We start from the raw sequence: 12,456 nt of genomic DNA, 5'->3' as shown, positions 1-12,456 counted from the left end.
ACTCAAGTCATGCTCTAATATCGGGCAGATATTGCACAGCACTTCTTACACCCATGGAACACGAATAACGCCAATGTTACGCCTTAAAGTTATAAAAAAACAGCAGTACACTACACTGAACCTCCTTATGCTATACAACGCACCAAAACTAACAAGGTGGCAGCATCTGGGCGCGCAGATTGGCCGAGGAGCTGTGATGTAGCAAGGGGAAATTCATTGTGATTGGCTGCCTCAGGGGGTATGGTCTGAGGGAGGCGCTTTCTTTGACTGAGAGCACAGCCAGCTACATAGCTCCAGGCCTGAGGCAAAATCACACCTTATCCATCTAAAAACATCGCATTTTCGCTGGGGTGTCGCCTTACCCCCTTCTAATGCTTAGCGCCTCATATGGTACATCAAAAGCTGGACTTTTACAAACAATTATAACATTAGATAATGTCAGTCTATTTGTGCAGCTGGGGGTGACAATGTGAGAAGAGTAAGATTAACCCTTAAACACCAACCATCATCTCTGGAAGTTTCATGTTACCAGTACAGTATTACATTGCTGCACATATGGAGGGGTATGGGGAATCCTTAGTTGCTTATTAAGGGTTAAATAAAATACAGTTCAACTACACATGCTTATAGCAATGAGGTAATTACTACAGTATGCAATTCTGTATTACTCCTGTCATTTAGAATCTGTGTTGTAGTGCAATACTGTATACTACAATACTTATTACTTTGAATTTACTCCGTAAGAAAAAGTAGGTGAATTTAGGCATTTGTACATACTGTATGGTTGTGAGACAAATGCTTTTTAAGATTCATACCTCATAATTTTCTTCATATGGTCCATACCCTTTCCTAACAGGAACATACTAAGATGGCTGGCTTAAAGGATGACATTATTGACATACCCGGTAATTAAATGCTAATGTGGACACACAACTTATAATCAACATCTCATTTTTTAATTATTTAGGTGCCGAAATTGGAAACGGAACTTAAAGTGGGACAATTATGCTGGCGTTATGCAAAAAGGAACCACTAATTATGCCAAGCTTAATGTAAAGGCATCACATTAATTACAACAAGACTCTGATGTGTATGCAGTGCTGTACATGAATAACTTATGTGTTACTTTGTTATTTGTATTGTTTTCTATACTTAAATCTCTCAAGGTGGCCTTTCCCTTCCATCTCAGACTCCTTTAACACTTGAACCTAGGTTGGACTCGGACTCATCCTCCCATCTCAGACTTAAGTGCCCGTGGATCTTGTACCTAAGTCGGACTGCCCTTTCCCTTGAATCAGTCCAAGCTGGCAAGGGTTTACTTACGGTACATCCTTTCACATACACAATGTTGTTAAATTAAGAGAAAAAAATCAATATTTTTACGATACATGAACAGAGCCTTAGAACACCAAACAACCACCTAATTCCTGGAGTTACTAACAATGCCCCTTTCAATTCATACAATATTTCATTGCACAATTTTTTAACTTTGGGATGTTATTGGCTTATTTTACGTTACTTGACTTGTGATTGGTCATTGGTTATGGCACACTTCTTAAGCATTCATGGTACTTCTACATACATACTCACAGTCCAGTAAGACATTTACAAATCGTTGGCCATAACACACATCTTGAAAATTAGCTGCCTGCATCTGGTTCAAATCTTTCAACTCGGCAAAAATCTCTATCAATAAGATAAAATCATCAGAATTACTATAAAAACATAAACAGCTGTTGGAAAAAGACATAGACAACCGATTAATAATTACGGCTAAAAAGAATATTGGTACCGTGACAATATTTCTTCCAGCAAGAATTAATTTTCATTGAAATGTAGCAATAAAGTATTAAAATACAATTGATATAATATTAGTGACAAAGTGTTGGTGGACATTCCAACACTTGACACATGTAGAGAGTGCCTATGGACACCACTCCCTGTCCTCCTTCCCTGGATAAGTAAACATGTCCTTGGCACTCCAGATATCTTCAACCATTATACACTTGTTTAACTGTAGTGATCAAATATAGCAAGATCTTTACTTATTAACTGCATCAAAAACCCAAAGAGCCATATGTATAAAGTGACAATAATATAAAAAAGGGGTACTAGGTGGATGAGTCATAGGTGGTTTATTGTTCCCCCAGTGAGGGAGGGGCAGGAGGGGAGGGGCAACTGGCACCACAACAAACACCTCACAATTCACCATCACCATCATCTTATTCCACTTATTTCATCTATTTAACAACCTATCGATGTCTCCTTTCATTAACTACCTAAGGAGTATCACACTAACGTTAACTTAGAAGCCTTAATTAACACAATTTTCTTATTAAAATAGACACAAATGGCGTCATGTTTTCATTGACGCTCAAGTTCCTCATAATATACACTCATTTAATACCACATACACCAATATAACACACCAAATAACCGAACCAATACCCTAAAAAATATCTTATAGTTTCAATAAAATCATTTACCATATTGACAAAGGTGTTTAAAGTAAGACAATTGAAGGAAATAAGATAAACACTTCCTCTAACCTGCCAAGGGTGGAGAGTAACGTCTGCCAGCAACCTTCACTAAAACTCTAGATAAACATAAAACTTTTAATATATTTCCTATAATAACTAAACAAAAATTGGATTATAAATATATATATCTTAGATCTAATGATTGGTTTGGTTAATGTAGGTAATTTAATATTTTTTTGTGTAGTAATAGTGTTGTTGTATGACGGTGAGTAAAGGTAAACATGGCGTCTCTCCTGAGCCTAAGGGACTATGGGAGTGATAGTGATGGTGAATTAGGTGATGTTGAGGAGTATGTACAGCATTTAAAACCAATTGAGAGTGGAAATACGATATCTCAAGATCTACAGATTGTTGTTTCACCCGAAGTTACGTCTACGGTGAGGTTATGGAGGTGTTGGTATTTTATGTTGTGTCTTAATCACCAGTTGCTGACGGGTCCGAGTAATTACCCAAATGTAGTCAAATAATGGTTCTACATGATTAAATCGGGTTATCAATCACTTCTCGACTAGTATTTGGTGTCACAAAGTAAAAAAAAAATTGGTAAACTTAATTTAATCTGAGTTAATAGATCAAGTGCATGTACCTAACCTAACACAACTCAGATTAAATTAAGTTTACCAGTTTTTTTTTTACTTTGTGACACCAAATAATAATCGAGAAGTGATTAGCAGTCCGATTTATTCATGTAGGGCCATTATTTGACTTCATTTTGCTACATTTGGGTAATTAGTCGGACCGGTTGCTGACAGACTTGCTCAAATTATATCATGTTGCTGTTGTAACTATTGGGCAGCTCTTAGCCTTTTTTATGAAAATTTCTGGTAAAAGTGGAGGAGACAGCACCAGAAATAACATGGAATTGAACCAAAATTTATATATACCATTTGCATGATACTGAACACGGAAATCGAAGCAAAAATGGGTAAATTGCATAAGTGCACGCAACTGTTAGAAAGTAAAAAAATATGTTTTTCTAGTGTATATATGTGTGCTTAGATCAGTTATGACCTTCATTTTGGTCGGAAATTGGCTGGGTTTTTTTTACCGTTTTTGTTGGTGGGGCGTTTTCCGACAAAAATTATGGCTAAGCGAATAAAAAATACAAAAAAAAAAACTAGAAAGTTAAACCTGACCTGACCTAACTGACTCTCACCATATGATGGAATCACTTATTTCTTACCGTATTAGCCTGGTTCTCGTTTGTCGTTGGATTCTGAGATTAGTACAGGTTGTTGACGCTGATTCTCGCTCAACGGGAGTATAGGCGGGCAGCTTCTTTCAAGAAGTGATGAAGTACAACACAGGTCGGGAGAACACCATGAGATCGAAAATTTTTTATAGTTTCTTCGTTTTTTTTCCCAAAGCTCGCAATCAGCTCCATATAATTGATGTTACACCCATCGCAGACTTCCATGGTCGGAAATGAATTTGAATTTCGAAATGAGACCCAAAATAAAATTCGAATTTGATTGGGCCAATTATACTGTACCGAGAATTAAACCACAAATCATTTTAATTGTTTGTCCTCCAAAAACGCATTTCATTGGCCACGCGACGTGTACGGGAACGCATGCTGATTTATGAAGGAGACATGTAGTGTGGAAGGTGAGGTAGGCGATAATGGCAGAAGATTAATGTTAGAAAATAGAGAAAATTTTGGATTCGCTATCTCCGTTATTATACATTTGCGACGGTAATGTAATAGAAGAAAATTATCTTATAATTAAACGTCTTATTCAAATATGATAATAGGTTCGGGGGTAGGAATGTTGTGTGCGGAAATGCAACAATACCCAAAAATGCAGTGAACCCATTAGAACCTGACCTGACCTACTTATCTCAACTTTTTTTTTTTATTGGATATTTTTTTCTGGGCAAAAGCAAAAATCTAATGTTTTCCTTATTTAACCCAACCTCCCCCCTCTGAGTGGTTATATAATGTTGTCAGTATTTAACTAATCCTTATTTAACCTAATGTAATGTATTCCCCTATTGGGGAAATGCTATTTTTTCAGAGGTGGGTCATGTATTATATAGCATGGTACAGCAATGCGATTCAGATATCCCCCGCACTACACACTCCTCCTCCCATGGCTTGCCGACAGTATTATGGAGTAAATTATAAAAAAAGAAACACTTCCCCAAAAGATAACTCTGTCACTAGCAATTAACAACAAAAATTATTGTGGAAAAGCAGTGTGTTCTTGCTAGAATAATTGGCAGCATTAATCTACATGTTAACCCGATTTTTTTCTATCATCCAAACAACATCTCTGGAAAAAATGAATGAATTCAATCCAATATAAATTATAAAGATGCCTAATGAGATCATCGTTCATATCTTGGTGTTATTGCAGTTTCACTCCCAATTGGGTTAGAGCAATTTTGGGTTTACTAGAAGTTATATCTCGTAAATTGCAACCTTTTCCAGTACCTCTTCCGTTACAAAACCAATTAGTCGTGAAATTGCAGCTTTACCCATATCTTGACATGTAAACAACGATCGCGGATGCTGCTGCAATGCAGATGATGCCAACTAAAACATGGTTGCCATGGGAGATCCGATGGCATTGGGCAACAAAGGACCTCTTACCATTGGGATGACTGAGTGGATGGGACCTAAGGTAGTTGATCCTGCTTTATTATTTAATGTCTGGGCTAAACAAAATAGAATCTAGGAATGTGCTTGCTTACCTATTGGCAAAGACTCCCAAGTCTATTTACAGGTACAAGTATAGATGTAATTGCCAATCTAATACGTATATGAATTATTTACTTATTATATTTAGGTGGATGAAGTTGGCACTGCTAGAAGTATAAATACTCTTAAAAACAGATTGGATAAACATTGGGAACGACGAGAGATGTTGTACGATGACTTCAGTTCCGTCATAAAACACACTGCACCACCACAATGGTGTAAGAGGAGTGAAGAGTCTACTATAGATAAACCCTGAGATTCCTGAACCAGAAATCAACTAAAACTACTGTTATTAGATCTCTAGACACGAGTTTCAGGCACTGGGAACCTGGGCTTTTCAGTTCAATTGACTTAATATACATGAGTCACTGTGATTACAGTGGTTAGTAAGGAGTATTTTAGGACAAATCATTAATCTTAAACACAGGCTACATCTTACATTACTCTAGTAAAATTATACGCTGTTGAAGGCCAGGTTAGTAAAAACTTTTTCAGTCCAGCATCATTGAAAGCATTCTCCTTTGAACTTTGGGCAGTAAAATCGTGTCTCCTTTAGATAATAGATTTTTTTTATCATGAATAAGGTACTTTTCAATACATCAGCATTAATTATAAATTTACTGCATAAGAGTATTACCTATAGTGTCCTTAATCTTAATATTTGTTTAAATTATGTTTTCCATAATTAGCTTACCATGTTTTTTTTTTTTTAATACTCACTGTGCAGTATAGTACTGGCATTGTCCAAGTGAACAAAGAAACATTTATTCAGTAATGAATTTTTTTTATAAGGTATTTTTTCCTCACTTTCAAGGAAAATATTTTTTATTGAGTCTTGCAATATGTTACAGAAAGAACTTGATGATCGCCTTCATATAGATCCCCTGGAGAAAGAGCTGAAGTATAACCCTAAATATGAGGAGCTGTTTGCCCCAACTCTTGGACCTCAAAAACCAGAATCCAAGTACCAAGAAGTCGACAGAAACACCCTTGCTGGCCATGTAGAACCTGCACACTTTAATGAATTTGAATTTGAATCACAAAGACGCACTTTCACAACATTTGGTAAGTAAAATCGAGGATGCACATTCACACCAGGTAATAATTATCAGAACACCTGCAGGACATTTCACAGCATTTATCAGTATACAGGTGTGGGATCCCTTCTGCAGTGTTCCCTTATCCTGAAGGACCCAAAAACCGATTACTATAGCTAAGGGTAGAATTTTGAAAGACCCACACCACCATCATTTGTGAAAATGATGGCAAAAATAATGTGAGTTATACAATTATCCTATGTAGGTAGTGTTGTAGGTAATAAACACCAACAGCCTTCACTAATGACCTGTGCACTAGAGATGGTGCCACCTGGATACATGATAGGGTAAACAATGCTCTCTCTTCTTTGTCACGTACATTGTTGTAAGTACTCGACCCCAAAGCCTCTAAACTTGTAACTAAATGGTATGAGATATTTCAAGAAGGTAGGTAGGACATCTATAACAATGACCATTTATTTTGGCAGGCGGACCACACCAGTAGCTTCATGGGCCACACTCATTGTACTGTATATGTTTAATAATATCTCATTCATGTCTTCCATTTGTACATAAAGAAAATACAGTACAGTATAAGACACATAATTGATATCAGTTAAAAAAAAACATCACATGAAATAACAAAAATCATTGTGAAGACATTTCATACGAGAAGCACACACTGTGGAAAGAATAAAAATGTTAATGTAGATGTGTTGCATGAAATAAACACTGTAGGCTAATTAAAAGTAAAATAATTTTTGTCTAGAAAAAAAAAACCCTCATTGAGCAAATAATTTTTCCATATTTGACGAATCACTCAAAATGTTGATGAAAATAAGAGAAGCTCATTTAATGTGAAAAATGACACTGCTGATGTGCTTTGATCAAATTGTTGAAGTCCTTCACTGTCTCCGTTTGATTTACTGTAGTCCATTTCATTACAGAAAATGTCTGCTCACATATATATGTTGATACAAATAACTTTTAAGCATTTATTAACCTTTGTGTTGAAACAAAAGTGTATATCATCTCTAATCAGGAAAATGGATTTTAAGCTTGGTCTATCATTTTTATTTTATATGTCCTTAATATAGGTATTATTGAGGCTCACTGGTTTTATGATGCTTCATTTGTTGATGAATAGAAAATATAAAAGTTCAAGCAGCTGTAAGAGGTAGACGAGAGGAGAAATTTGTGAATTATATTTTGTGTGAAAGGAGGGCTATTGAGACATGTTAGATGTCCCATGATCAAGGGGAGAAAATTATTACATTCCTCATTTTTAGTGGAAAACACTGTCAGATAATTAAGATTAATTGCTGTAGTATTATAAAGCACATTACCACTACTATACTATACGTTTATTGAACATTTTTTCTTCAATTATAATAGCATTTAAAGATATAAATGTTAATTTTGTTCTTTTTCCATATTACAGGTTACGCTATTGACCCGTCAATATCTGGGAAACCTGAGGATGGGAGGAGATATGTCGGGGATGTTTCTACAGCCAGTGAAACGTCTGGATTTACAATTTTTGAAACTAAGCACAAAGCAGAGCAACCTACTAGGCGTAAACGTGACAAGAATGATGATGCTGCAGATATTGATGGATTTAAAGGCCCTTGGGCAAAGTATCAAAATGAACAGACTGTGATGAAGCCATCTGAAGAAGAGCAACATGCACTAGATGAAATATTAGCTAAACGACAAAAGCGAGGTAAACAGACGGATGATAAGCCTATTGATGAGAAATCTCTGTTGCACATAAAGGATGCTTATGATTATCAAGGACGGTCATTTTTACATATTCCCCAAGATGTTGGTGTGAATTTGAAGTCCCCAGAACCACCTGAGAAGTGTTTCATGCCCAAGAAATTAATCCACACATGGAAGGGTCACACCAAAGGCGTGTCTGCCATCAGGTGGTTTCCTGGATCAGGACACCTCTTGCTCTCTTGCGCTATGGACACAAAGATTAAAATATGGGAAGTGTACAACAACCGCCGTTGCATCAGAACATATATGGGACACAAACAGGCTGTGAGAGATGCTTGCTTTGATAATGAAGGAAAACAGTTTCTTTCTGCTGGTTATGATCGATTTATCAAATTATGGGACACGGAAACTGGAGACTGCATCTCCCACTTTACCAGTCGAAAAATTCCATATTGCGTCAAGTTCCATCCTGAAGAAGAAAAACAAAATCTTTTTGTAGCTGGCACATCAGATAAGAAAATTGTGTGTTGGGATATTAGAACCAAAGAGATAGTTCAGGAGTATGATCGTCATTTAGGAGCTGTAAATACTATCACATTCATCGATGAAAACAGAAGATTTGTCTCGACTTCTGATGACAAGAGTTTACGTGTGTGGGAATGGGACATACCCGTTGATTTCAAATACATTGCAGATCCCACAATGCATTCCATGCCAGCTGTCACTCTTTCCCCCAATAAGAAGTGGTTAGCATGCCAGAGCATGGACAATAAAATTGTAATATTTTCAGCTTTAGATCGCTTCAAGATGAATCGAAAGAAGATATTTACAGGACACATGGTAGCAGGATATGCCTGTACTCTTGATTTCTCCCCTGATATGTCTTATTTGGTGTCTGGTGATGCAGACGGGAAAGCTCATGTTTGGGATTGGAAAACTACGAAACTCTACCAAAAGTGGAAAGCTCATGAGGATGTGTGTATTGGTATTCTGTGGCATCCACATGAGACCAGTAAGATAGCTACAGCAGGATGGGATGGTCTCATTAAATACTGGGATTAACTCTTGCTCATACAGTATATTTTTTTAACTGTAAGGTTATTGTACAATTTATGTAAGATTTTTGTATATAAAATACTGTAATAAAATTCATTAAGAAAAAATATGATCAGTCAATTATTATTTTCTTATACAAATATACAGTATATATTTTTCATTGTTGTTGCTTTGTTTACTTCTTTAAATCCCCCCCCTCCCAGATGGATGTTAGTTTAAGGCACACTGAATGGCAGGGATATCCTACTCCTGGTACCCCATTTATAGGCATACTAGAATGTACTACAGTACTATACATACAGTCCTGATGTGTATTCAGCTTTTAAATACTCGTATACCACTGCAAACTAAAAACAAAGTAAAGACGTGTTTGAGAACAAATTGTCATATGAAGAGGGTACACACAAGTACTGTATGATAACCATAAGGTAGATGTGAAAATAAACTAGGTGTACTGTATTTGCTAAGTTTTAAGCTTCGAACTGTGGAGGTGGTGTATATTTATCAAAATACAGTACAGGTATTTGCATATTCCCTTGAACTACTTAAGGGCTTTTGTTCCCTTTGGTTTACTCTATAAAAAATGGGAGGTGTAAGAATAATAATCACATGAATATATATAATGGTGAGAAAATTACCAGTATTGGAGTCAGGACATTATCACGAACTTACCAGCATGTACAAGACGGGTGTACTGTACTGGCAAATGGTAGGGCAATCCTTCAGTAAACAATCGTCTAGCCAATGGGTTGCAATAAACCATAAGTACTGATTACTAAACATCAGGATATATCAGCAACTGTAACCATTTTGCAACAAAATTGAAAAGGGTTGGTAGTTTTTTTTTTTTTTTTTTTTTTTTTACTTAAAATGAACAGCAACATGAAAAAATCATTCATTGAAAACATACCTGTACATGATCCATTATTTGAGTACTAACATAAGTAAAAATTTCATGTCGGTGATCTCTCTTATAAGTAGCTAATGACTTCTTGAAAAGTGCAAAACTTCCAACTCGACAAGCATGGAAGTATATAAAGAAAATTATATAGAAGCATATTCATCTTCCATTTAATTTCTTCCAGCTCATCATTTGCTGGTCAAAATAAACGTCGGTCACTCGATCTAATTTTTTCCATATTCTTATGAACCTCTGCTGTGAAATCATCTTGCAGGTGTTTATCTTGAATCTTCTCCTTGTAGTGAGGCATCACATGTGCAGCTACATGGCATCCAGACTCCACCATTATGAAGTCCTGAGCCAACAAAGCCCCAGGATAGGAAGGAGTCACAAAGAAACTAACCGGGAGGTACTCCTGGATGCATTTCCCGTATACTAACTGTGATTGATGTGTTCTAACAGGGAATAGAGAATTGATGCATTTAAAAAATAATTTACATTAAATGATGATTCACCAAGCTATCGTCAAAACATGATTTAATGAAACACAATCATCTTTAAAGGAATATAGTATATTAAATGCCTTTGAAAAATAAAGTGAACATTAAGATAAGCTGACCTGCACTTTCTGAAAAACACTGGTTGGACCAAGTCAGGGAATGCCTGCATGATAGTAACTGTGGTGTTGGTGAGTGCTGATCGTCCAACCACAGGGAATACGAAGTCGCCAACACTGTCGCACACTGACAAGCCATGCCCCTGACACCTGCCAACAGATCACCAATGTATAATTGGTATAGTGACATACATATTCATTTAATTAGTTTGCAGTGTACATTTGGCTACGATAATCAGTGTTATAGGTCAGTCAATTTTTTAAGTCTACTGTTTACAATCCAATCAGTGCTCGAGTTGCAATGCAATAATTAAATTGATGTCAAGCAACCAGGCTGGCAATAGTATTTCATACGTCATAAAAAAATGACAAGGGAGGTTTCTTCTCTCACTGTTAGACTTTAGGGCGATAAGGAAGTGACGTGTTTCTTTCAATGATAGATGACTTTCTAAAATACAAAACTGACAATAATTTCAATGCAGTCATCAGATTCTCTGATGATTGGAAATTAAAATAATCTGACTTCAGTGGCAAATGGAAACTTGTTTCGTCTCTCAGGACAGGGAATATAATTCTCGCCTCTATTGCAGACTCTTAACACAATGACTCACTTGACAATTTTACTAAAGGTAAATACAGTTGAAGCTTTCAACATTGCTCACAATGAATTTTGAATGTTTCAGTTGTAAGCAGACATATCTAGCTTAATGTAAAACATACGCATGCATTCATTCATAACTTCAAATCTCAGTGACTGGAAAATGGCTTTTGTGAGTCCCATCTTCAAGAAGGGCGATCGTCACTCCACAAACAACTACAGACCGGTGAGCCTGACCAGTATAGTATGCAAAGTACTTGCGAGCATTAATTATCAGAGATGCCGCTATGGAACATCTACTACGAAACAACCTTGTAAAGGATTACCAACACGGTTTTATGCCGGGGCGCTCCTGCTTAACACAATTGCTCAAGGTTGGATATTTGGACCCATATTCTGGAACTGGGTGGTAATATCGACAATATATACCCAGATTTTGACAAGGCTTTTGACATTGCACCACAAGAAATGCTGAACATCAAACTGGGAGGGTACGGAATTCGGGTTAATGTCCTAGCCTGAATAGAAGACTTTCTGCATGACCGCAAGCAGTATGCAGTGGTTAATGGCACGAAATCATCTTCTGTACCAGTCACAAGCAGGGTGCCACAGGGCAGTGTATTGGGCCCGCTGTTGTTTGTTTGTTTGTTTCATAAATGACATGCCTGACGCTGTACATTCTTCCATACAAATGTTTGCGGATGACGCCAAGTTATTTCTGGAAATCAAGAACCAAGCGAACTGGCTATCATATGTCCCAACAGGATGAAGAAACTGCGCTAGTTGAGACAGTGTGTGAGAAGGACCTAGGTGTGTATGTTGACAATGAGCTGAAGTTCTCGGGCCATTGTGAGAAGAAGGTAAATCAGGCAAATAAATTATTGGGTCTTATAAGAAGGTCGTTCAGATATCTAGACGGTCCGTCCCTCGTAACGATCTTCAGGAGTGAAGTGCTTCCCCATTTGGAGTACTGTCACCCCATCTGGTCCCCGAGATATGCTGGGGACTGTCAGTTGGTTGAAAATGTTCAAAGGAGGGCCACCAGACTGGTGCCTGCACTTCGGCACCTCAGCTACCCTGAGAGATTGGAGCGCCTGAACTTGCCTAGCTTATACTACAGACGGGCAAGGGGGGGACCTAGTTGAGGTGTATAAGCATCTCAGGGGGCACTACTCAGTTGAGTGTCCTTACTTGGAGCTGGCGGACGCTCGCCCCACAAGGGGTCACAGCTCAAGATTGAAGAAGCTGCAAGTCCAGAAAACCGTGAGGGCAAACTTTTGGA

The 12,456-nt window shown here is 37.2% G+C and overlaps 3 protein-coding genes across 5 annotated transcripts in view; 1 reads left to right on the top strand and 2 right to left on the bottom strand.

Moving 5' to 3' along the window:
- LOC121871246 (wiskott-Aldrich syndrome protein family member 3-like) overlaps positions 1-2,574 on the bottom strand; it is a 40,348-nt gene extending 37,774 nt beyond the window's left edge. For 2 of the 3 annotated variants that reach the window (XM_042373453.1, XM_042373455.1), the window contains exon 1: positions 2,487-2,555. The gene's annotated coding sequence lies outside the window, so the exon portion shown is untranslated. Of the gene's footprint in view, positions 1-2,486 lie in introns of all 3 variants that reach the window. The other variant, XM_042373454.1, reaches the window with a different exon arrangement.
- A 166-nt stretch (positions 2,575-2,740) lies between these two features.
- Positions 2,741-9,171, top strand: LOC121871243 (pre-mRNA-processing factor 17-like). The gene is made up of 3 exons (XM_042373451.1): positions 2,741-2,917; positions 6,096-6,309; positions 7,723-9,171. The coding sequence occupies exons 1-3, from the start codon at positions 2,762-2,764 to the stop codon at positions 9,063-9,065; spliced, it is 1,713 nt and encodes a 570-aa protein (XP_042229385.1). The 5' UTR covers positions 2,741-2,761; the 3' UTR covers positions 9,066-9,171.
- A 54-nt stretch (positions 9,172-9,225) lies between these two features.
- Positions 9,226-12,456, bottom strand: part of LOC121871244 — a 15,240-nt gene continuing 12,009 nt past the window's right edge. The window contains exons 6-7 of the mRNA XM_042373452.1: positions 10,580-10,726; positions 9,226-10,415 (exon numbers count right to left, since the gene is read on the bottom strand). Of these exons, the coding sequence (XP_042229386.1) occupies positions 10,160-10,415; positions 10,580-10,726 (403 nt within the window). The 3' untranslated portion in view covers positions 9,226-10,159. The remainder of the gene's footprint in view (positions 10,416-10,579; positions 10,727-12,456) is intronic.

This window comes from Homarus americanus, unplaced genomic scaffold (assembly GCF_018991925.1).
Source record: "Homarus americanus isolate GMGI-L3 unplaced genomic scaffold, GMGI_Hamer_2.0 scaffold40565, whole genome shotgun sequence".
Lineage (NCBI taxonomy): Eukaryota > Metazoa > Arthropoda > Malacostraca > Decapoda > Nephropidae > Homarus > Homarus americanus.
Note: the sequence above shows the minus strand (reverse complement) of the source record. Positions and strands in the feature narration are given on the sequence as shown.